This window comes from Pan paniscus, chromosome 16 (genome assembly GCF_029289425.2).
Source record: "Pan paniscus chromosome 16, NHGRI_mPanPan1-v2.0_pri, whole genome shotgun sequence".
NCBI classification, from domain to species: domain Eukaryota; kingdom Metazoa; phylum Chordata; class Mammalia; order Primates; family Hominidae; genus Pan; species Pan paniscus.
The window spans coordinates 82,506,440-82,532,110 of record NC_073265.2 but is presented as its reverse complement, the minus strand read 5'-3'; the positions used below and the strand labels follow the sequence as shown (position 1 = coordinate 82,532,110).

At 37.7% G+C, this 25,671-nt stretch overlaps 1 protein-coding gene across 11 annotated transcripts in view; it reads right to left on the bottom strand.

Moving 5' to 3' along the window:
• CHD2 (chromodomain helicase DNA binding protein 2) overlaps nucleotides 1-25,671 on the bottom strand; it is a 144,752-nt gene that overhangs the window by 42,699 nt on the left and 76,382 nt on the right. For all 11 annotated transcript variants that reach the window (XM_063597148.1, XM_063597151.1, XM_034939460.4 and 8 more), the window contains 9 exons: nucleotides 17,475-17,663; nucleotides 13,095-13,257; nucleotides 12,611-12,763; nucleotides 10,390-10,461; nucleotides 6,977-7,126; nucleotides 6,077-6,225; nucleotides 4,378-4,474; nucleotides 3,832-3,924; nucleotides 788-958 (listed from right to left, as the gene is read on the bottom strand). In XM_063597148.1, coding sequence (XP_063453218.1) covers nucleotides 788-958; nucleotides 3,832-3,924; nucleotides 4,378-4,474; nucleotides 6,077-6,225; nucleotides 6,977-7,126; nucleotides 10,390-10,461; nucleotides 12,611-12,763; nucleotides 13,095-13,257; nucleotides 17,475-17,663 — 1,237 coding nt within the window. The remainder of the gene's footprint in view (nucleotides 1-787; nucleotides 959-3,831; nucleotides 3,925-4,377; nucleotides 4,475-6,076; nucleotides 6,226-6,976; nucleotides 7,127-10,389; nucleotides 10,462-12,610; nucleotides 12,764-13,094; nucleotides 13,258-17,474; nucleotides 17,664-25,671) is intronic.

Below are 25,671 nucleotides of genomic sequence, written 5' to 3'. Positions count from 1 at the left end.
AAGTGAACTGGATTAAAAATATATGAATATTTTTACAATATCCCATTATAAAACAGGTTAATGTTTACTTCTTTGGGCAAGTAATTTTACTCTTTGTGCCTTTGTTTTCTCATTTGAAAAATGAAGACAATAGTACCTATAACATATGGTTTTCAATAAGTTAAAGCACTTGGAAGTATGCCTAGCACATTGTAAGGGCTCAATAAATGGTAGCTAGTGTTACCTCATACTGATTTACTGTGACCTTGAACAAATCTGTGTCTATTACCTCCAACAAAATGGGTAAAAAAACTTGTTCTACCTATTTCAATGTTGTTACAAAAATCAAATTAGATAGTGTCTGTGATGGAGCTTTGTGAACTGTCCAGTTGGTATATGTTTCTTATTTATAGTTATATAATCCTCTACTAAGTATTTATATCAAGTGCTGTGAACTGTTATGGACAAACAGAGGTGTGACTTTCTGAAAGTTGAAGGCAGTGGCAATTAACAGCCAAACTGTGAGGACTACTCAAAGGCAAAATGAAAACTTCTGGAAATTTCAGACCCTGTTTATCAGCTTCACAAAGAGCCAATTTGCAAAGACCAAATCCGACGTCTCACAGGTGTGCTCAGGAGCTCTGCAGATTTCTCCACTTTCCTTTGTTAAGTTTCCTACAGTATCAACTCTGCTCTTGAAGCCTCTGTGTCAGGGGAACAATGCAAGGCCTCTTCTTTGAATAATCAACACTTCTGTAGCATTCACAACATAAGAAATAATTTCATATCTTTCATCTCACTTGATCACCTTTTTAGTGGAACTCCGAATTCGAGGCAGCATATAAATTTCTTCTAGCTCCTTCTGCCGCTCTTCCTCCTCTACTTTTTTCCTTTGTTCCTCTGGAATGATCTCATCCCAGTCCTTGTGAGGACGCTCTTCCAGCTCTTCTTCATCTTCCATTGTTGCAAAGTTGGCAACCTTAAAACAGACAACCCGTTGTCTGACATTTCCCTATTTCTAAACACCACCTACTAAAACAATTTATCCAGTGTTTTTATCTAAGTAGACACTGTGAATAATAGGACTTTTGTGATATTACATAATCAGATAATCAATTTTCTATTAATTTTTCCTTTATACCCCCAAAAATCAACTTGTCAAGTCCTCAAGTTCATCACATCATAAATTTTACTGAAAAGCAGAGAAACAGCTACAAAGATACAAATTGTTTTTATAAGTTTTATTGAATGAGCTGTTATAAATCATATACATGTTCTAATAAATATAATACTAATGATAAAATTTAGATTTATTTAGATTTTAAAATGCTTAACACCTAATACTCCATGATGAACTTACATTTCTATAAGTTGTATAGAGTTCATTTGAAACAATGCATAACTCAAAGCACTCATTATCATCTACCCAACTGGTTGCTTTATTCATTTTTATCAAAAATATGAAAGTTAAAGATGTGTGGTGATTTCATATGCTCACAAGTGCACTTTAGTCTTAGGAAATAAAATGAAAACATAAAACAGAAAAAATTTAAATAAATCTAGAAGAATATTCTCTTCATTTCTTATCAAATATTATTTAATATCCAATATGTATTTGTACTAAAACAGTAGGTATCCCAGAAAGAAAGCCATCTAAGTGTATCCATTTCAAAGAACCAGACGAGGAGTACACAGAAACATCTACCACCTCTGGACAGCATCTGGGCAGTGGCAGGCAGCCCCCAGCCTGGCTCCGCATTCTTCTTATTCCCTCCCTCCTAGCCTTTGAGACAGTCATAAGGTATAAATGAGCTTCTGGAGGCTCCATTCCTTGGAGCCAACAGTGAAGTCAAGTTAAGACTCTAACTTTATGACTTTTGGCTAAAATTAACTAAAATTAAGATTGATGTAAATATGCACATACGTTAGTGGTTCATGCAGTAAGGAATTTAACTTTTCCAAAAGGGACATAGTGGTTAAAGGCCAGACTCTGGCCCTTAACTTAAGACAGTGCTTGAAACACAGTAAGAGTTACACAAGTGCGGGTTTTTATTGCTGAAGAAAGGAGCAGCAGTCACAGAGGTGGAACTGAGCTGAAACAGTGCAATGGACTGAATGTTTATGTTCTTCCCAAAAGTCATATGATGAAATCCTAACTCCCAATGTAAGGTGTTAGGAGGTCATGAGGGTAGAGCCCTCATAATAGGATTACTGCCCTTATAAAAGGGACCCCCAGAGAGCTCTCTAGCTTCTCTCTCTACCATGCGAAGATAAGAAAAGTCAGCAATCTGCAACCTGAGAGCCTCCACCAGAACCTGACCATGTTGGCACCCTGATCTCAAACTTCAAATCTTCAGAACTGTGAGAAATACATTTCTATTGTTTATAAACCACCCAGTCTACGGTATTTTATTGCAGGAGCCCAAACCGACTATGACAAACACTAATAATTCACCTTCACCCTTCTCTACCCCATCCTCTGCATCCTAACACATTAATCTAGGGCTCTCTGGCCCACTCAATTCCATCCTTGTTCTTCCATTGAAACAACTTCTACCAGTGGCCAGCTTTGGAGCTAATCACACAATATTGCTTCCTTCCAAACACTTCACACAATTTCCCCTAATTCAATTCAATCCTAATGGGCATACTGCACTTAGCCATCATTGTAATCATCAGGTCTCTCTTGCTTCTCTACCTGCATGGAATCAACCCATGGTCAATCCTTCCTTCCAAGCTGTCACATGAATCTTGAAAACCTTTGCTATTTTGACTTTCCTGTGCCTCCCAAGCCAATCTCCCACCTTGGGATAGCCAACTGATCCAATTTCTCTGACCTCAAAAGTATTGCTGGAGAAAGTCATATGACCGTGCCGACTGGCTCCACGGCAAAGCTGTATCATCTCAATTCAGCTGACTCCCTATCAGGTTCCTCCCAACAACTTTCTGCCTCATCCATGGCTGTCCCAAATCTTTTCCACTTCTCAAGCAAACACCTCACTTACTTTACTAGTCATTAAGAGCATACATTAAACTCCCACAGCATCTCTTTCCTCCTCTTCCCTAAAGTGTACTTGTCCTTTTTCTTTCCAAGGCCAAGTCTTCCATCTGTGCTTTTGACTGTATCCCTTCCAGTCTCCTCTGGGGCAATGTGCCATCAAATCATTTCCTTCCTGAGAACCTTCAATATCTCCCTATACTCAAGTTCTTTCCTCAAACTAGAAACATGGTAACATCTTTCAAAAACCTTGTCTTGCTTCAACCTTCTAGCCATATAATTTAGCATCCCTGTACTCTTTCACTAAGCTTTTTAATAACATTGATACTCTGTGCTGCCACCTCCTATTCATCTGGTGCCCAACTTTTGTGTTTAGTCCTCATTTCATGTAATTTTCTGTTATATGAGACACCACTGACACCTCTTTCTCTCACTTACCAAACAAACAAAAAACAAACTAAAATCTCACCAAGTCATCAGAGCCTTCTAATTGTCATCTACTCTTTTCCTATCTTTGACCTCTCTTTGGCATCTGATCTATTAACGTGTCCCACAGTGCTCCACACGTCCTGGTTCTACACTCTGTCCTGGCTCTCTACCTAGCCCTCTCTTCAGTGATTTCTTTTCCGCCACACACTGACTCTACACAGGATAGCCCACTTCAGTGATTACCTTCGTGTGGACTGTAGAACCTACACTCACAACATACTCACAATTCGAGAACAATATTGAGGATATGACTCAATTCAGGTAAAGAGAAAAGCAGAGCGCCTAGCACAAAGGAAGCGTTTATAAACATTAGTAATCATTAATGAATCAATGCTGAGAACTCTCTCCCACAAAGATCTTCATACCTTAAACTGTGATAGAAGTTCATCTGTTGCACTTGTTGACACTTCATTCTCTCTCGTTTCAGCCAACCGCAAAATTTCATCTATATCCATTTCCTAAAAGAACAAAAGCCAACACGAATAGAATAAAATGGCAACAGATGAGTTGCCTAGTTGCCCAGAAATTATTCGTATTTACTAAAAATGTTCGGTGCAAATAAACCAATTCTCCTTTCTGATATTTCATTTACTTTCAGTTTCAACTCTAAATCCTTTACATCTAATGTCTCAAACTATAATTTATACAAATGACAAGGTGAAACTTCAAAAATTAAAACGAACAGAAATGGGAGAAAAAAACAACCCAAAAAAGTATACTCGAATGCTTTATTAATTCCTTCCTACTCAATTTGGTAAGAGCTATGAGATTCCTACGAAAGAAAAACACACTGTCCTTCAAGTAATTACTTTTTCTTTACAAAAGCCTCTAACAGAATCTTCTTACAGAAAATTTAGACTCTCACAGATCATACTTCTCAAAAAAATTTCCCTCTCCTCATTGTTAATTACCTGAGGTTCTGATTCCTCCCCTTCCAGTTCTTTGAAGAGATCCTCTGCTCCAAATTTCAAAATAGCTGTCAGCTCTTCTTTATTAAAAGGATTTGAGCTGTGGAAGTAAAATGTAGTTGTCAGAAACATCAAATAACCTCTAAAGTGTTCTACTTCAGAATAACTATCCTTCAGAAAGAGGTCAAGTTAACTGCTGAAAATATAAACTCTGCCTCAAGAAAAATGATTTCTCAACCATCTCATTTTCTATCTACAGGATGAGTCTGTGATGGTAACCCTAAACCAGCAGAATAGAAAATTAGTTACAGTCCTACTGGTTCACCTATTGCATGGGTAAGCCAGAAAGGTGACTAGCAATGTTACAGAATGGAGCTCTTTCCTTTGGCCTTTTACTCAGAAAGTTATAATTCACCAAGAATTTTCAACCCTCTCAACCCCGGTCCAAAATAAAAGAGCTAGGCTTTTCTCATCTAGGTTCCTCTTAAACAGAAAACTATCTGAAAACATTTTATTTAGGAAGGGCTAATTTGAATACACGTTTAACACAGCTGCAGTGGGCACAATGGCTCACACCTATAATCCCAGCACTTTGAGGGGCTGAGGTGGGCCTATCACTTGAGGTCAGGAGTTTGAGACCAGTCTGGCCAACATGGAAAAACCCTGTCTCTACTAAAAAAAAAAAAAAAAAAAAAATTAGCTAGGTGTGGTGGTGCACACCTGTAGTCCCAGCTACTCGGGAGGCTGAGGCACAAGAATCACTTCAACCTAGGAGACAGAGGTTGCAATGAGCCAAGATCGTGCCAGCGCACTCCAACCTGGGCAACCGAGCGAGACTCCATCTCAAAAACAAACAAACAAACAAAAAACATAGCTGCAACACCGCCACAGAAGACACTCAACAATCTGCTCAAAATGTAAACTTATTTTTATTATTATTTTGATAATATCAATATTATCTTGATAATATTGATATTTTGATAATATCATTATCTTGATAATATTGATATTATTATTTTGATAATAATATTATTATTATTTTGATAATAATAATAATATTATTATTATTATCGGTCGCCCAGGCTGGACTGCAGTGGCACGATCTCGGCTCACTGTAAGCTCCACTTCCCGGGTTCACGCCATTCTCCTCCTCAGCCTCCCAAGTAGCTGGGACTACAGGCGCCTGCCACCATGCCTGGCTAATTAAACTTTATAGGAGATGTAGCTGTGCCTCTTCCCAAAGCCAATTAAAACCTCATTACTTTCTTTTTATACCCTTCTGTTTCCAACAGAAGAAAGCACAACAAACTCCACACAAACATTTTTGCCAATAGTAAAAAAAAAAAAACAGCTGCCAATCCAATCTGGATTCTCACTGCAGAAAAGTCAAAGGTGACATTATGCTGGGCTGACACCCAACACACAACTCCACTGCTGTTGCTGTGTCATATGTCACATGAGCAGCCAAAAGCAAAGGTAAGGGAGAGGGCAAGAAAGAGAGGAAAACACATAAGCGGGGGGGTGATGGGCAAAAAAAGGAACCAAGAAACTCAAAGTGAAAATGCTATCCTATTTGTGGTTCTGGCCTGGCATCTTCCAGGTAATGAATAGACTAATGTCTGTGGTAGAAAATCCTATTATATCCAACAGTGATGTAAAATCAATTTGATTCTGCCTACCTCCCAATCTTCCTGGCACTTACTTGGACCTTCCCGAGTTGTTTTCCAGGATCGTCCGGCCAGTGGTGTCCATGCGCTGAATCACCAGATGATCTAATACCATCTTCTTTTTGGCCCGTTCTATGATCTCCTCCTCCACAGTCCCCTTTGTAACTAAGCGGTAAATATTTACCTGTAGGAAAAGGAACTGTTATGCTTATGCCTGAACCACCCCCCCAACCCTCCCCCAAAAAAGAGAGAAAGATTAGCTCTGTCAAAAACCAGGAGGGGAAAATTTTAACAGAATTTATTCTCTAACCATAAAAGACTGTAAGCCATCCAAGCAGGCAGCTTAAGTAGATGCAATACTTTTACTATGTGCAGCAGGTTACAGTCTTAAATAAAATTGCCTCTAAAGATCTGTCGTTATGGCCTGTTCCATCAATAAAAATCGTGCTTCACTGATGGAAAGTTTCACAAAAACAGAATCTTTGGCCAAGAATGAAACTTACGGGTTATCCAATATAGAACAGACTTTAAGATTCATAAACAAAAAAGTGTGTGGTTTTCCAAAGTACCTTTAAAGCTAACACTGTCATGTATAATAAAAACAAACCATCTTGAACAATAGGATATTTAACTTTTCCATACTAAAATAGAGAAAATGTTCAGTTCTAAGTCTATTCATCATATATCTCTCAAGATAAACACATAGAAGGTCGCTGATGTTGTACTTTTCAAACAGAGAAAAAGAAAAGTTCCTTAATAGGTTCATCTTGGGCCCAAAGACAACATCTCTGTGCTAGTTAACAAACAGAAATCAATGCTTCAGGGGAAATAAAAGCAAAACAGGGAAAAAGCATTTTATTAACATCCTGAAAGGGCTGAACAAGCCCCCTGGCCCCCCACCCTAAAGCAATTTCCAGAAGCCTCTCCATACTGACCTGCTTCTTCTGACCAATTCTATGCGCTCGGGCTTGTGCCTGCAAGTCATTCTGGGGGTTCCAGTCAGAGTCAAAGATGACGACTGTGTCCGCTGAAGCCAAATTGATTCCCAGGCCACCAGCCCTTGTCGAGAGCAGGAAACAGAAGTCCTGTACACAATGCAATATACTACTTTATGCAGTGGCCTTCTCAGAAACAGTTTCACAGTCCAATAAGCCCTTATACCTGGAAACCCCTGCAGGTGTGAAGAAAAGTGAGATATGATGGACAAACTTTATGGAGGCTAAAAGAATGTCAGGGACTTGATGGTAGAATGAATTTTCATTTGATTAAGAGGCAAAGTCAGTGCCATGAACAGGAGTAGAGTAGAATCTAATAAGGCAATGGGAGCGAGAGAATTAGTGTTCCCTCCCGGCTACAACTAATATACAAGAAGTTAACAGCAACAATAATAAAAACAGACAAACAATTATCATGGAGATCATTAACTCCAGGAAGTCACCTGTATAATTATTTTTAGGGAAAAGGTAGATTATGCCATGTAAGTCAGTTAGTATAAACAGAGATACTTTATTATATAAATATTTATGTTTGTTAGGCTGGCGAGAAATATAGAAACACTGCACTAAATAGATCATATATGGTAAGTGTTGAGAACCACAGGATCCTCAATTACCACAAAACATGCCAAAATTATAAAAAAATCAAAACAGGTTTGGCTGGAGAGCGATGTGTGGAACCACCCAGGCACTGACATTGCAGTCTCCACAGCAATGACAGTAGAGACTGGGCAAGCACAGCACACCTGCCTGCATCTGAGTGCTCAGAAAAATATGGGGGCAGGAGAAAAAGAATGAAATATATAAGCCGGGGGGGAAAGGTGAAATATTTCTATTTTCAGGGAATTTAATCATATATGTCAAAAGCTGATGCCTCTGTAGCAGAGAGAAGCAGCATTGAAAAACTGGTAGTCCTGAGTTCCATCTTGATAAATGGGTATATTTAGCATACACATAGAGATGCAATGAAAAGGTCTCCATGTTCTAATAGTCACATTCAACAACATTATGCCATAGAAATAAAAATGGAGACAGCTGCTTCACAAGAATTTTAAACAATTCCAATAAAGAAGTGATCAACAGGAGTATCCAGGCACATAATCTGTGATTCTTAAGAGAAATATTAAGCACCATCACACTCCAAAGAGAAGTCTAAAGATAAACAGTGGACAATTTAAGATATCTAAAACAAATGAAATCTGGAGTCAAAATGATCATATCAACCAACAATCTGCTATATCACTCTTTAGCAAGGATAATGTGGATTATAATATGTCGTCTGCATCTATGATCAAGTTGAAAAAGGTTAAAAAATTATAAAACTCAATGCCACTAACGGTAAGGTGGTTAAATAAATAAATGGTACAAGCATAAGAAAAATTGAGAAATTTAAAAAAAAATTTTTTTTTTTTTGGAGACAGGGTCTCATTCTGTCACCCAGGCTGGAGTGCAGTGGGGCAATCCTAGCTCACTGCAGCCTCAAACTCCTGGTCTCAAGGGATCCTCCTGCCTGTCTCCTGAACAGCTGGAACTACAAGCGCACAATACCATGCACGGCTCATTTTTTAATTTTTTGTAGAGATAGGGTCTTGCTATGGGCCTAGAAATTAAATTTTGTAAAATCTTTAATAACATGGGGGAACTTTTTTTTTTTTTGGTAGAGACAGGTCTCACTATGTTGACCAGGCTGGTCTCAAACCCCTGGTCTCAAGTGATCCTCCCCCATCTTGGCCTCCCAAAGTGCTAAGATTACAGGTGTGAGCCACTATGCGCCTAGCCTCAAAGTATAATTTTGAAGGGAACAAAACTGTATGCAACATGATCCGAATTAGGTAAACATATAAATGGTTCCATCTAGTAGGAATGGAAATACACCCCAAAGACGTGAACAGCAAGTTGTGTCTAGAATGAGGGGTACAATTGTTTTTTTCTTTGTATTCTTTACCATCTTCCCAATATTCTAAGTAAGCATATAATATTTTGCCCCATAATAAATATTTAGTTTTTTAAAGGCATTTTTAAAATACTGCAGAAATGGTAGAGAACTTGTGTTCTATATAGCCATCATGGTGAGTGGGAATCAACTGAGAGCTATGCAAAAAGCAACTTTTTTTTTCCCCTGAGACAGGGCAATATGAAACATTCGACTCATACTATTTTTTAAACTAAGAGTGGAGAACACAAAACCAATTTCAACCAACACTACATGATAAAAATAGCAGATATTTAGAGCGCTTACTATGCACTGGGCAATGTGATCAGTGCTTTATGTTGATTACCAAATTTAATCCTCAGAGCAATATTATGAAGTGGGGTATCGGAATCATTGTGATTTTACAGCTGGAAACAAGGAGCAAGGAAAGGAGGAATGGGAATTAGTTGATGACCGATGTCTTTAATTATTCCATTCCTCTTATCCTTAATGAACCAGAGCCTTGGCTCTGAATAGATTAATGCCCCAAGCCCCTAAAGAAGTAAATGTTTAGACTACAGAAGTAGCCAGAATACTAGTCTAACTAGGATTTCTACACTCTAAAGGCAGACAGCAGAGCATTCTGTAGCAACAGGCAGAGGCATCAAGAGTTTTTAAAGCTCTTCAGAAAGCTAAGTCTGTTCTATCTGTTTAAAAAAAAAAAAGTAGTGGCTCAGGCTCCAGAAATTAGCATTCTCTGTGAAACACTTCTACTTCAGGTTGTCTCCACTGCTTCCTTTAGCTCTACACATTATTATAGTTTTATTCACACCAAAACTCTTCTCTCCCACTTCTCTCAAATCCCATGGCATCTGATGATTTGATATGCACAAACTACAATGTTGTCATACCTTCTATTTCATCCTAAGTAGCTCTTCTATATGTGCCCCCCAAACAAAATACTTCATAATGCCTAATCCAAGCTCGACACTGATTGTAAAATGTTGCAGTTAGCGAGAGCAAGAACATTAAGCCACACTGTATCAGAAGTCCAACACATTTGAGACATGGCAAATATATTTTTCACGACTTAGTCACCAAAAGAGTACAGAGATCAGAACCTTCTTATATTAATTCTATTGCCCAACTATCCCCTACTCCTGCCTTACTGCTCTTCCACGCCCAAGGATTTGGTATCTGGAAGCTACCAGGAGAACCACTCTGTTGTCAACCCAGAACAGGGGAGATAAATAAGCACATATTTATTTTTCTGGAGTGACAACAAAACACCATCTTTTATATGAGAGATTTCTCATTTTCTTCTCAAGGCAAAAGAATTGCACTATAAATTGTTTCTGAAACAGAATACATTAAGCGAGAAAGACTTTCCCCTTGATGCAGAGCCCAAGTTGCTCAAATAACAAAGCCATGCATAGTATACCTCAGACCCATCTGCATTGAAGTGGTCCAGTGCCTGTTTTCGGATTTCTCCCTTGATGGAACCATCCAGACGCTGTAAAAATAAACCACAAGAAAACTGTAAGATAGGAAGATCAGCTACACTCAGAATAGAACAGCAGACTTGGAACCTTTATCACCTGAACACCCACTGAGTAAAAATAACTGGAATGCACTGGCAAAGCGCTATGAAGAAGCTGTGCTTAAGAAGCACACCCTACCCTACTCGACCTGAGCTCTCCAGTTACAGACTCAAGGTTACAAGCTTCTGATTCAAAGGGCTGTCTAGGTTTAGCCAAGGATCAGAATGGCTGCCAGGACCTATAAGGAGAAAGACGAAAACCCAACCTGTGCTTGGAGGCTGGGTTTACTTCTGTTTCTGTAGGTACTGCAGAGATTAGGAAATAGGACCACAGGTCACCCAATAATAAGCTCCTGCAGAAAAATGATGCTTCTTAGCTAATGTGGCTAAAACTATCACTTAAAGTGTCACACAAACCAAAAATTTATTTATATAATAATTTTGTTTAAAAAACATTTTGCTGAATCATTGAAAATGTTAAAATTGATCATATATCCCAGCTTTGCCAAAAATTACACTCTGAAATCACAGTAAAGTGTTCAAGCAGCTAAACTACATGTGAATTCAAGAAAGCCCCTGGCATTTATTAGCATACACAATTCCTTTACTAGAACATATGTCAGTTCTACATGCAATACAATGTCACCATAGAGAAACCATTAACACATAAAATACTAAAGAATTATCATCTGCATGCTGTACATTTTATAAAGCATTTCTTACTCTTTAAAATCATTTTTGCATTTCATCCCCTCACAATCACCACTTGAGATGAACAAAATACTTCATTTTACAGAAGGCAAAACTAACCTGAAAGGTGACTTGGCTGGCAGCAGACTCTGTGGAAGGGCCTACCTACCCAGAACTCTGCCCACCAGACCTAACTCAAGTCAACTGACAGGTGAGGAGTCCCTTACTTCTTTCTCACTGACTACTCTACTCAGAGCCTTAAACCGAAGATGTATTCAATGGGAGATTCAGAGCCTTTACTTGAAATCAGAAAACCTAATGTCGCCTTTTAATATTCCCATTAGTAGAGGGCATTAATTATCTAAAAGTCACTGACCAAGCTTATCTATTCCCTAGAGAGAAAAACGATGCATTCTTGATTTACTTGGTATCACGGGATTTTCTAGGAATGAAAGCTCATAGGGATTCGATTCACTGACAGAGAAGTGACTTTTTGCAATAGGCTGTTTCTTGATAACAAGCACAGCCTTAAGCTATATTCTAAGACAGCAACTGAAAGACCATGTAAGATATTATGGATATAACAATGCCTTTCAGGGTATTTTGAAAGATAATCAATCTGATAGTCTTAAAGGTGGGCCTTCTTAGGAGATAATCATTGGTCCAAGTTTCTTCAATCCCAACATAATTATGTGAGTTGGCAGAAGAGTTCAACCATTCAAAGTTTTAAAAAAATGTAATAAATCTTAAAAATCAAAGCACTACAAACATATGCCAAGAGACAAGGTAAATTGCATATGTCTATGTGTCTATAAATAGATCAGAGAATAAGTTTCTACTAGATTATATACACCTAGAAAAATGTTATTATGCGGAAGAAATTTTTTCCCCATAGGAGATAACTGTGTGAAGATAGTAACTCCAGTTAAAGAACTCCACAGAAAATAGGGGAAGCCATCATCACTTACTTCAGGGAGCAGCAAGGTTTTAAGTAGCAGTGTTCTGCTATGTTCCTAGCCTCACAGCCAGGGTCAACTTTTGGGGGGAATGTCTGATACTGCCCTCTCCTTCTAGGATTTGGGCTCCTGGAATTGAGCTCACACTTATTTCCTCTCTACTTCCACCATACACATGCAATAAGATGCCATCTGACATCCTTTTTTTATCTTGCCCAGTTTGACTTTCTCTAATCCTCCCCACCCACCTTCAAAAAAAGAATGGTCTCCTCATGACCACTTTCATATGGTAGCCTAAAGGCATGCAAGTAAAAATTAAGACCCTCCTGGAATCTTAACCTTAACTTCTTTGAAACAAGAAAACTCTTACTTCCTACTTTAACAAGCAAAGCATACAACCCAGTGTAGGAAGGTTGGGGAGGGGAGGCGGAGAGAGAGATTGATTCCCCCTACAGCAATTACTGAAATCACCTTACCTGGAAAGGATAGTGTTTAATAGTTAGGTATTCAGCCAGGATATCCAACATTCTCACCATCTGAGAGAAGATAAGCACTCGATTCCCCCTTTCTCGAAGTCTTGTCAACAGTTTGTCTAATAAAATCAACTTCCCACTGCTCCTTATGAGGGACTGAAGATTTAAAAGACATTCCAATAATTATGTTGAAACACAAATTTTAATCTTCCCTAATCTCTACAAATCCATATTTTAAAAATCATCTTAAAGCTTTCTGAAGCCCTTAGCAACCTGCTTGACCAGCAATTCCCAAAATGTTCTTTTTCCCAGTATCTGTTGATACTATACTTTCCAAATCATTCTTAGTTACCTTTTTTCTCCCATTTTTAAAGCTTCCTTTGATGATCCTTGATAGGTCACCAAGAAGGAAATAGAGCATTCTGATGAAAAGCACCTACAGAAACTAAGTGTTTTTTTGAGAAAGTAATTATGAGGAACTACCTACCAGAAGAATCTCCTGTCCATTTTCCCTTTCATTTTCTTCAGGGGGTTTAATCAGATAGCAGTGGTTGCAACATTTTTTCAGTTCCATCACAATATTAAGAAAACCAGATGTGCTGCCTCTTGTTCCTTTGGCAAGAGCCTTGTAATTCCTGGTCAGAATCCACCTGCAAATTAAAATGATGATACTACTAGATACAAAAAAACAGAAAGTTGTAGGTACCAGAAGAGTATAAGAGAAAGTAGTAGTATTGTGGAGAAAAAAAGAGGCCTAAAAAAGTTTAAGAAGCAAAGAATATTTTCTTTTGTATCTCCTGCCATCTAATCATACATCTTTCACATCTCCAGTCAGAATTAGGAATGTTAAAGATTCTGCTGGATATTTCAACCTCACTGAACACAGGAATACTAGAAGAAAACAACTCTCTCTACATATACACAACACACACATATGCTTTACATATATACAGACACACACACATACATACATTTTACATATTTACACACATGTACTTTATACATATTTAAGTGTGTGTGTGTACACAAAGGCTGAGAATCCTAAATGTGAAAATCTAAAATGTTCCAAAATGGCACTCAAAACTTTCTGAGTGCCAGTATGACGCTCAAAGGAAATTCTCATTAGAGCATTTTACAGTTCTGATTTCCAGATTTGGAATGCTTAACTAGTAAGTATAAAGCAAACATCCCAAAATCTGAAATACTTCTGGTCCCCAAGCATTTTTGATAAGAGACTCAACCTGTGTGTGCATGTGTGAATGGAAAATGACTGTCACTGAAACACTCTTCACTGAAATATAAAAATTGGAAATAAGCTAACATTATGAGGTTAAATAAATGTAAATATACCATAAAATAGAGGTTATATACCCATTTTAACATTGTAAAAAAGTATTTTATCTGACAAAATAACTTATCAGTATGTTTTCTACCCAAATTTGGAAGAGAAATACAGATATATTCATGTATACCCATGTATATTCCTTAACCATAAACTCCAAAATATTAAAAGTACATTTTTTCCTGAGTGGCGCAATTTCTTCATGCTTCTCTTAGAAATCACACTTTAGGAATCTATCTCAAGGTCTTCACTCCAGAACTATTTATAAAAGTAGGTAAAACAATCTAAATGCCTACCACAAGGAAACTGGTTGAATAAACCATACTATATAACCTCAGTGGAACACTATGCATCATAAAGGCCTATCTCTATAAGCTACCATGGGGTGCCCTTCAGCCATGCATCATTAAGGAAAAAAGGAAGGCAGAGAAAAGTGTATACGGTATGCTACCACTTACCTAAGAGAAAGGAGGATATTCAAAGTTAAAATGCATTTGCTTTTATTTAATAATTAAAAGTTAAAGGAAGGATAAGCATTAAAATGTTAAAAAATAATAACAATTATGGGCCAGGTGCGGTGGCTCAAACCTGTTAATCCCAGCACTTTGGGAGGCCGAAGGGGGCAGATCACCTGAGGTTGGGAGTTTGAGACCAGCCTGACCAACATGATGAAACTCCATCTCTACTAAAACTACAAAATTAGCTGGGCGTACTGGTGCATGCCTGTAATCCCAGCTATTCGGGAGGCTGAGGCAGGAGAATCACTTGAACCTGGGAGGCGGAGGTTGAGGTGAGTTGAGATCACACAATCACACTCCAGCCTGGGCAACAAGAGCGAAACTCCATCTCAAAAAATAATAATAATAATTACCTATGGGGAAAGATGGACTAGAATGGAGGGAAGAGGGACTGAAGCTACATTTCTTTGAACATACCAGGCTTTGTAGCTTTGCCTTTGGAAATCTACAAATATTATAATTTAAAAACAAAATTAAAGCAATCCCTAAAAATCAAAACTAAAATGAAATAAATAAATCTATGTATCCATTAGTGGCCTAAAGACACAGAAGAAAAACTATCTTGAGTACTTTAAAACTCTTTTCCACTTCTTCTGGTATATAACCTTAAAAAGCAAAAAATAAATAAATAAGTAAAAACAAAACCTGTAAAAAGAAAATCCTGTTGCAGTAAGCTGAGATCGTGCCACTACACTCCAGCCTGGGTAACAGAGTGAGACTCCGTCTCAAAAAAAAAAAGAAAATCTTAACCTGTTTTTACTATTCTTATTGTTGGTGGTAGTATTAGCTTTGTTGTATGTATAGAATGAATTAGCTTGGTGTGGTTGGGAAGTGAGATTTTTAGTATGGCATAAGATCAGTAAGATCAAATAAAATCTCTGTGGTACTGTTCATCATGTATTTTTACCATTAAAAACAAATTTCCCAATTCTGTCCATGTTTGTTGCAGTTGCAAAGAGCACCAGTAGGGCCCAGTATGTGGTCTCCAAATACCATTTCCTCATCTTTGCATAGTCCATAAACCATCAGAAAGAGGCCAGTCTTCTGAGGATCCTTCAGACTCAACAGCCTCAGACTCCAGGGTACTGCAGAACCCGATAGTCTATGAAGTCACACCCAGAAGTGAGGTTTGGTGGGGATGGGTGCTGCTCTACAGTGGGAAGAGCAGAAGGGCCTATGCCTGAGGACAGGGATTGCGGGGAACGCTGGTGGCCCTGAAGTAACTCTGCTCACTTTCTTTGGCTCTCTAGTGCTTTCCTCAATCCTGCATGTTGTGCAGCCTGAAGGCAACAGAATATTAGCCAGGACTCTTACATTGCAAGTGATAAAAACTCAACTAAATCAGCTTAAGTAAACTGGAAGTATCTAGAGTAGCCAGAAAAATCATACGATCAATTAACACCCAAAATAGCACTGACCAACTGACACATTCATGTTGTTACTAAGGTAACACTATTTCCCCTTTTACATTTTATAGTATTAAACTATTTTCAGAGGAAAAACAGAAACAAACAAAGATCATTTCCTAGTAAAGGAGTATGCAGAACTTCTTGGATAAATGGCTGACTCTAGTTCTGGGGCAGGAAATGTACAAGATGGATGTGGAACACTTTATCATTCCAGATAGCAAAGAAACTATCAACTACTATTACGGTTATGTCAAAAGGACTACAACAACCAACTTGAATAAGTTCCCACTAGCTAAAAATGGGACTGTCACAGCATGAATATGGATATTAACTCCAACAGAATTAAACATAAATAGGTGTAATTGATGAGTTCATAATCAGATCAAAGTAAATCTCATTGGTCAAAACCTTTGAAGAAAAGTAGATCTTTTCCTTTGAAAATGGCAAAAGTAAAAAAGAATCTTATTCTGCCTTTCCTATATGAACTGTTCCTCAGCTGACATGGGAAAGTTTCTTTTTATAGAAGTATTCCACCTAATAAACAAGTGAGTGATAAAATTTGAATATCACCCTTTTGTACTCTCTAATGAATTAACAGATCTAGGCAATGCTCATCATTAGTCACTAACATCACAAAAAAGGACATTTATCCTGTGAAACAATATTCCTTTGCCTCTAAAGTCACACTGAATCTGAGTCTAATCAAGCCTTTACACTTACTTATGAGTATACAGAAAACACAGTTCAGAGGAAAAGTGGTTTTTAAAATTTTTTTTATTTTTATAGAGATGGGGTCTCACTGTGTTGCCCAGGCTGGTCTCAAACTACTGGGCTCAAGCGATCCTCCTGCCTCAGCCTCCCAAAGTGCTGGGATTATAGGCGTGAGCCACCACACCTGGCTGAAAATATTAAAGAATGCCATGAAGCTAGAATCAGCAAAATCCAGACTCTGAGAAAAGTCTACAAAACATAAATTCAGTTTCCTGACTCAAAAAATTTATAAGGTAAAGAAAAATAAATTGATTAAAATATACTTAAGAGACATACCAACCAATCAAAATGCATGGAGCTTGTATCGATCCCAAAACAAGCAAAATGCATGGAGCTTACATTGATCCCAAAACAAGCAAAATGCACGGAGCTTACATCGATCCAAAACAAGCAAAATGGCACATGCACAAACGGAGATATACATACATGTATATGACAACCAGGAAAATGTAAACACTAGATATTACAAAACTGTTAAGGAATTATTAAAATTTTTTAGACATAACAACAGTATTGAAATTTTGCTTAATAACAACAAAACGTTGGGAGGCCAAGGTGGGCGGATCACCTGAGGTCGGGAGTTCAAGACCAGCCTGACCAACATGGAGAAATCCCATCTCTACTAAAAATACAAAAAAAATTAGCTGGGCGTGGTGGCACATCCCTGTAATCCCAGCTTCTCAGTAGGCTGAGGCAGCAGAATCATGAGACTCTGTCTCCAAAAAAAAAAAAAAAAAAAAAAAGTATATATATATATATATCTCCTATCTAATAGTTTCATGGTACTGATCTCAACCCCTTCAGGCCTAACCCAAACAAGAACTTACTTGTAATACTGTTTCTGAAGGGCTGACATCTCCACCCTGAGAATCTGTTCCACTTTAGCAGGAAGGGATTTCTCCACATCTTTTTTGACTCTCCGGAGAAGGAAAGGCTCTAGCACCTTATGAAGACTCTGGTAGCCATTCTCTCTCCCTTTCCCATGGTCTTCTTCAAAATCTTCCCAAAATTCAAACCTAGGGAAGAAACAGTATAGTGTTATTTAGCCACATTGAGGAAAAGAAGAATAGGAAAAAAAACTGTGAAAAAATGAATCTTTCCCATAAGGAAAGACAACATTATCAATCACTAGAGCTCTTAAATAGAAGGGAAAACAAAAAGGGGAAAAGCAAAATGAAATCAACTCCATCAGTCTACACTGGATAATAGCACGTTTCCAATTCTCAGACTGAATTCAGAGTTAATAAAATATTTCAGTCTATCATGTAACCAACATCATCTAGAACTACTCAGTAACTACTCAAAGCACATGCCCTCTGGTAAGATGGAAGGTCAGATATAGCTGGTGCCAGTACTGCCAATGGATACAACAGCCTCAAGAAAGTCACCGTCATTTCTGAACTCATAGTCATTTCTTTTTTTTTTTTTTTTTTTTTTAGACAGAGTCTCGCTCCGTCGCCCAGGCTGGAATGCAGTGGCGCAATCTCAGCTCACTGCAACCTCCACCTCCCAGGCTCAAGTGATTCTCCTGCCTCAGCCTCCCAAGTAGCTGGGATTACAGATGCCACCACCACACCCAACTAATTTTTGTATTTTTAGTAGAGACAGGGTTTCATCATGTTGGCCAGGCTGGTCTCGAACTCCCGACCTCAAGTGATCCGCCTGCCTCGGCCTCCCAAAGTGCTGGAATTACAAGTGTGAGCCACCATATCCAGCCATACATTTTTATCAGGTATTGTTAAGTGAATCAACATCAGCCTTAATAACACCTGGTATGGCCTGAAACAATCTACAGGGAAGCAGATTATATGATCTTTTGGGGTAGACATCTAAAGTTGTCATTAAAGCCTACAGCCTGATAAACCTAAGGTAAACTGTATTTTCTCACACTGCTATGCTATTAAGCAAATACTCCAAGAACATAAAATAGGTGAGGAATTAAAACTAATAATTCAAATGCACAATGAAAATTGAACTATCTCTGGCTGGGCGCAGCAGCTCACACATGTAATCCCAGCACTTTGGGAGGCTGAGGTGGGAGGATCACCTGAGGTCAGGAGTTCGAGACCAGCCTGGCCAACATGGTGAAACCCCGTCTCTACTAAAAATACAAAAATTAGCTGGGCATGGTGGCAAGCGCCTATAATCCCAGCTACTCGGGAGGCTGAGGCAGGAGAATCACTGGAACCCAAGAGATGAAGGTTGCAGTGAGCCAAGATCATGCCATTGCACTCCAGCTTGGGTGACAGTGAGACTCTGTCTCAAAAAAAAAAAAAAAAAAAAAGAAAACTGAACTATCTCAATGCTGGAGATGATACCTCACACACTAAATGTGTGAAGTGACTGGAAATCAATAGAAGTAGAAATATCACTATATCAGGCTATTTTCTGAATACCTGAGAGACAATTTCAATAAGCTAATTTACCTAACACGTTATAATAAATTAAAACTTTACTAATCTAAAAAATTAAATGTAAAGTTTATTTCCAAGATTTACTTCCTCTATGTTTTAAGCAACAAATATTTTCACCTGCCTACTGTACTCTTATTATATTAAGGGAGTTAATATGAGACACTAGTTCTTGATCTACACACACTGAGGAGATATAAGTATCATTTATTTGTTTATGAATTCTCTATGGCTGCTTTTCCTCTAAACAGCAGAGATCAGTGGCTAACAATGACTGTGTGGGCTATGAACCAAAAATATTTACCATCAGATTCTGAGTTGTTTTTATTTTTTATTTTTTTTGAGAAAGAGTCTCGGCTCTGTTGCCCAGGCTGGAGTGCAGTGGTGCGATCTCGGCTCACTGCAAGCTCTGCCTCCTGGGCTCCTGGGTTGACGCCATTCTCCTGCCTCAGCCTCCTGAGCAGCTGGAACTACAGGCGCCCACCATCACACCCGGCTAATTTTTTGTATTTTTAGTAGAGACAGGGTTTCACCGTGTTAGCCAGGATGGTCTTGATCTCCTGACCTCGTGATCTGCCCACCTCAGCCTCCCAAAGTGCTGGGATTACAGGCGTGAGCCACCACGCCCGGCATACTATCAGATTCTTTAGAAAAAGTCTGCTGCCCTGAAAACAATTATTAATTTATAATATTAGATATAGAAAAGGTATAAGGTCATAGTGGTGATGTATAAAGACACCATGTTACATCTAAAGATTCATATTTTAGATAAATCCCTGCTATCAACTTCTGTATTTAATATTTGTCTCTCACAGAACTAGAAAAAATTCTGATCTTTATAGCTTTGCAGAACACGGAATTTTAGAAAAATAGGTTACTTTAGTAAGGACCAACAACGGAAATTAAACCAAAGCAGTGAAAATGGTATGCTAAAAGTCACACAGTAAATATGTAAAAGGAAAAGTGCAAAAAAAATTAAGAGATTGGCCTAGACGACAGAAATAAAAATTTAAAAAATCATCCCAACACTAAAAGATGTAATCTCTGAAATACATGCTATCAAACTGACTTGTTTTCTGGGGTAAGTCTGAAGTATATATTTGCACACGATGGTCTTTATAAGCCGAATTTTTCAATCTTGTCATATCTTTTTCTACCCTTAATACCAAGTTCCATGCTTTGCAAACAGTATGTACAAAATGAAGCTATTGATTGATAAGTATTCACAATATGGTTAGTCATTATGTACTCCCTGTCAGAACCACCCTGCAGGAAAGGCACTTAGACTCTATACTAAGGAAACAGAATTTCAGTTGGTTAAAAAGAGGACTAACTTTTGGATTTTGAAACAGTAGCCTGTAACATTTGAGTGGGGAAGTTCCAAAGCTATTTGACTAAACCTAATTCTCTCCTTTACAATAGTTTTTCTTCAGTGGATCCTTTCTTCAGAAGCTCTGTAGAGTCCTAAGGTGCCTCAGGAACTTCTGCTGAGGATGAGGCAAAATACTTCACAAGACTATAGTTACCCATCCAGCAAGCTCAGGCAGAAATAAGAGCAAATCTGAACTCCTTAACTAATTGGTTTCCTTTTTATATACATATCTTTGTGAACAACAATTTTGAAACTTTATTTGAAAATGACAATGCTTTAAACACAAAATTTTCAAAGAAAAAAAGATCTCTTTCACAGAAAAAAACTTGCATCTCTAACTCTAACCTATCATTCCATAATTGATTCAACTGGCCAAAGGAAAATTTTGGAAGAGACTCCCTGAATGATAAAGTAATTGAAAGTTCCTCTCTCCAATTACAAAAGAAGGATATATGACATTTTTCCAAACATAGCCCATGCTGAGTGGAATGCCACAGCTACTTAATGGCAGGAAAAAGCTAATTATGACCACTTAGGAGCAAAATCCCTACCATCCACTTCAGCAGGTAGGTACACAAAAGCAAATCATGGCTAAGTATTCACTGGTAGAAACTACATACCACAATTCTTTTTCTATAAAAACAAGCACAGATGTTCCCACTGTGTCTCACAACTCTTACTACGTAGGGTGACCTTACTTCGTCTCAATGGTTTTATGAAGGATGTATTTTTTTCTCTTAGAACTTGAAGTTCAAAGGACACTGGCCTTGGTCACAGAAGATTTGCTATTGATCTTCGTCTATCTACTTATTGACTATGTCATACGGGACATCTTTTAACCATCTAAGCCAGCATATTCTTATTTGCAATATGTAAATAAAGGAAGCCCTTCAGACTAAAAGAAAGCAATACCCAACAGCGACCTGAATACACAGGAAGAAATGAAGATCACTGAAAATGATCAAATATATGGGTAAATATGAATGATAGTATATATTTTTTTTCTCTTTTCTATATGTCCTTAAAAGACAAACCTGTGGAAAGCAATAATTATATCCTTGTATTCTTGGATTTATAACATAAGGAAGTGAAAATGGAGCTACAGCAGGGCAAAGTTGCCCTATTTTACCAGAACTGAGTCAGTACTAACCTGAAGAAGACTGATGCATACAATAATCCCTACAGCAACCAATTAAAATTTTTTTAATAGCAAAAAATTAACAGGAATTAAAATGACACACTGAAAAATACTTGCTGAAACAGAAGAGGGCAATAAAGGAGAAAGTGGAACAAAAAAGATGTAAGACATATGGAAAACAAATAGTAAAATAGCAGAAATAAATCCAACCATATTATTAATTCTGTTAAATGTGAATGAACTAAATATTCCAATCAAAAGGCAAGGATTATTTGCCTGGATAAAAAAGGTACATCCAAGTACAGGTTGTCTATAAGACACATTTTAGACTTACAGAAAGAAGTAAGTTGAAAGTAAAATGATGGAAAACAGTATACCATGCAAATGGTAACCAGTTCGAATGATGGAAAACAATATATCATGCAAACAGGAATCAGAAGAGAGCTGAGGAGCTATAATAAAATCACACAAAATGGATTTACAAAACAATAAATATCATTAGAGGTCAAATGGGACATTCTGGTATTGACCAGAAAAAGGTCAATACCTCAGGAACATACAAAAGTTATGAATGGATACATACCTAACAGAACAACCCCAAAATATATGAAGCAAAAAATGACTAGAAGACAAAAACTCAACTACAGTTAAAAATTAAAATATTTCATTCTCAATAATTCAAAGTACAACTAAACTGGCAGTTAGAAAAGATATAAAAGTCTCGAACAACACCATTAACATCACACTGAATGGACATTTACAAAACACTACTCAAACAAAGGCAGAATACAGATTATTCTTTACAAGCACTTATGGGACAGTCTCCAGGAAAGAAAGCATACTAAGACTATTTAATAAGTCATAATAAATTCATTTAAAGCATGTTCTCTAAGACAAAACTGAATTATAAGACATTTGGAAAATCCCTAAATATATGGATATTAAACACCATCCTTCTGAAAAACCCATGCTTCAAAGAATAAATCACAGAGAATTTAGAAAATAGATGAAATCAAATGAAAACAAAAACACAAAATTATCAGTATTTACAGGATGCAGCTAAAGCAGTGCATAGAAGTAAACATACCTTTAAACAACTAGAAAAGAAAAAAGTTTTACATCAGTAATCTAAACTGTATCTTAAGAGAAAAAGAGAAAATTAAATGAAAGGCAAGCAAAGGACGGAAACCTTTGAGAGTGGAAATAAACAGAAAAACAGAGGGTCCGGGCACGGGGGCTCACGCCTACAATCCCAGCACTTTGGGAGGCCAAGGCAGGCAAATCACAAGGTCAGGAGTTCAAGACCAGCCTGGCCAACTTGGTGAAACCTTGTCTCTACTAAAAATACAAAAATTAGCCAAGCGTGGTGGCAGGTGCCTGTAATCCCAGCTACTCAAGAGGCTGAGGCAGGATAATCACTTGAAACTGGAAGGCGGAGGTTGCAGTGAGCCGAGATCGCACCCTGCACTCCAGCCTGGGCAACAAATGCAAAACTCCGTCTCAAAAAAAAAAAAAAGAAAAAACAGAGGAAGAAACCAATGATGTCAAAAGTTGCTTCTTTGAGAGCATCAAAATTGTTAAGCCCTTAGCTAGAACTGACCAAGAAAAAGAGCTAAGATACAAATTACCATAATCAAGAAAATTAACTTTAATCACTATTGATTCTTAAAAGAATCTACCAGGCACAGTGGTTCATGCCTATTATCTCAGCATTTTAGGAAACAGAGGCGGGAGGATCACTTGAGCCCAGAAGTTCGAGACCAGCCTGGACAACTCAGCAAGAACCCATCTCTACAAATAACAAAAAATACATTTTAAAAATTAGCTGGGCATTGTGGTGTACATCTGCAGTCCCAGCTACTCAGGAGGCAGAAGTGGGAGGATCCCTTGAGCCCAGGAGTTCGAGGTTACAGTGAACTATGATCGTACCACTGCACTCAGCGTGGGTGACAGAGAAAGACGATGTCTCTTAAAAAAGAAAACTAAAATTAAAAGGCTAAGAGAGTACTATAACTTTATGCCAACAAATTAGGACAAGTTAGATGAAATAGACTAACTCTTAGAAAGACACAAATTAACAAAACTAAGTCAAGAAGAAATAGAAAACTTAAGTGAACCTGTAACTGCAAACCAGGTTAGTCATTAAAAATTTTCCCACAAAGTGAAGGTTGACATGGCTACACTGGTGAATTCTAGTAAATATTTAAAGAAGAAATAACACTAAACTTACACAAACTCCTTCAGAAAACAGAAGGGAAACGCTCTCCAATTCATTTTATGATCCCAAAACCAAAGCAACGTAAACATCAAAACAAAACAAAAAGCTATAGACTAAAATCCTAATTAAAATAAAAAACACAAATGCGGCCAGGCACAGTGGCTCACGCCTGTAATCCCAGCACTTTAGGCGGCGGAGACAGGCAGATGCAGATCACTTACGGCCAGGAGTTCGAGACCAACCTGGCTGACATGGCAAAACCCCACTGTCTCTATGAAAAATACAAAAATTAGCCGGGCATGGTGGTGCATGCTTGTAATCCCAGCTACCTGGAAGGCTGATGCATGAGAAATGCTTGAACCTGGGAGGTGGAGGTTGCAGTGAGCCAAGATGGTGCCATTGTACTCTAGCCTGGGCAACAGACGGAAACTCTGTCTCAAAAAAAAAAAAAAAAACACACACCAAACTGATGCAAAAATCTTTAACAAAATATTAGCCAACTGAATCTAGCAATGCATAGAAAGTATCAAACACTGTTAACAAGTCAGATTTATGCTAGGAAAAAAAAAGTTGGCCTAATGTCTAAAAGCAATTAATGTAATATACTATATTGTTAAAGGACAAAACCACATGGTCATCTCAACAGACACAGAAAAAAAGCATTTGACAAAACCTAATATCCATTCTTTATTAAAACCTCACAAACTAGGAAGAAAAGAAAACCTCCTCAACCCAATAAAGGTTATCTACAAAAAAAATCTTTAGCCAACATCCTGCTCCCACCATTTCTATTTAAGATGGAGGTTCCTGCCAATACAATAAGGCAAGAAGAAGAAATAAAAAGCATCAACTTTGGAAAAGAAATCTTTAGGTATAGAAAACATAATCCTGTCTATAGAAAAATACTAAGAAATACAGAACAATATACACACACATACACACACAGTAGAAAACAGTAAGTTTATCAAGTTTGCAGGATGTAAGATCAATATACAAAACCCAATTGTAGTTCTATAATAGGTTATATTTTTAAAAATTCCACTCAAAATATAGTCAGAATTAAAAGAATATTTTGAATGTATAAGATTTCTAAACTAAAAACCACTAAACACTGAGAAAAATTATAGAAGATCTAAATAAATGGAGAAAAACTTTCCATGATTATGAATTAGAAGACTCAATATTAATAATTTTGCTTTAACTGATATATGATTCAACACAATTTCTATCAAAATTCCATATTTTTCTTGCAGAAATTAACAACCTGATCCTAAAATGTATATGGAAGTATCAAGAATTCTAGAATAACCAAAACAATTTTGAAAAAGAAGAAAATGGAACTTGTACTTCTCCATTTTTAAAAAGCAGTCTAGGCCGGGTGCAGTGGCTCACGCCTATAATACCAGTACTTTGGGAGGCCAAGGACGGTGGATCACTTGAGGTCAGGAGTTCGAGACCAGCCTGGCCAACATGGCAAAACCCCATTTCTACTAAAATACAAAAAATTAGTTGAGCATGGTGGTGCGTGCCTGTAATCCCAGCTACTTGGGAGGCTGAGGCAGGAGAATCACTTGAGCCCGGGAGGCAGACGTTGCAGTGAGCTGAGATTGCGCCACTTCCCTTCCAGCCTGGGTGACAGAGCAAGGCTCCATCTAAAAAAAAATAAAAAATAAAAAAGCAGTCGAAAGCTACATTAATCAAGACAGTGTGACATTGGCAAAAGGACAGAAATATGTATTAATAAAACAGAACTGACAGTCCAGAAACAAAGCATGACATTTATGGTGTCAACTGAGTTTCAACAACAGTGTCAAGGCAATTCAATGAAGAACAGATATTCTTTTCAACAAGTGATACTAGAACAATTTCCCAAATTCTACTGCAA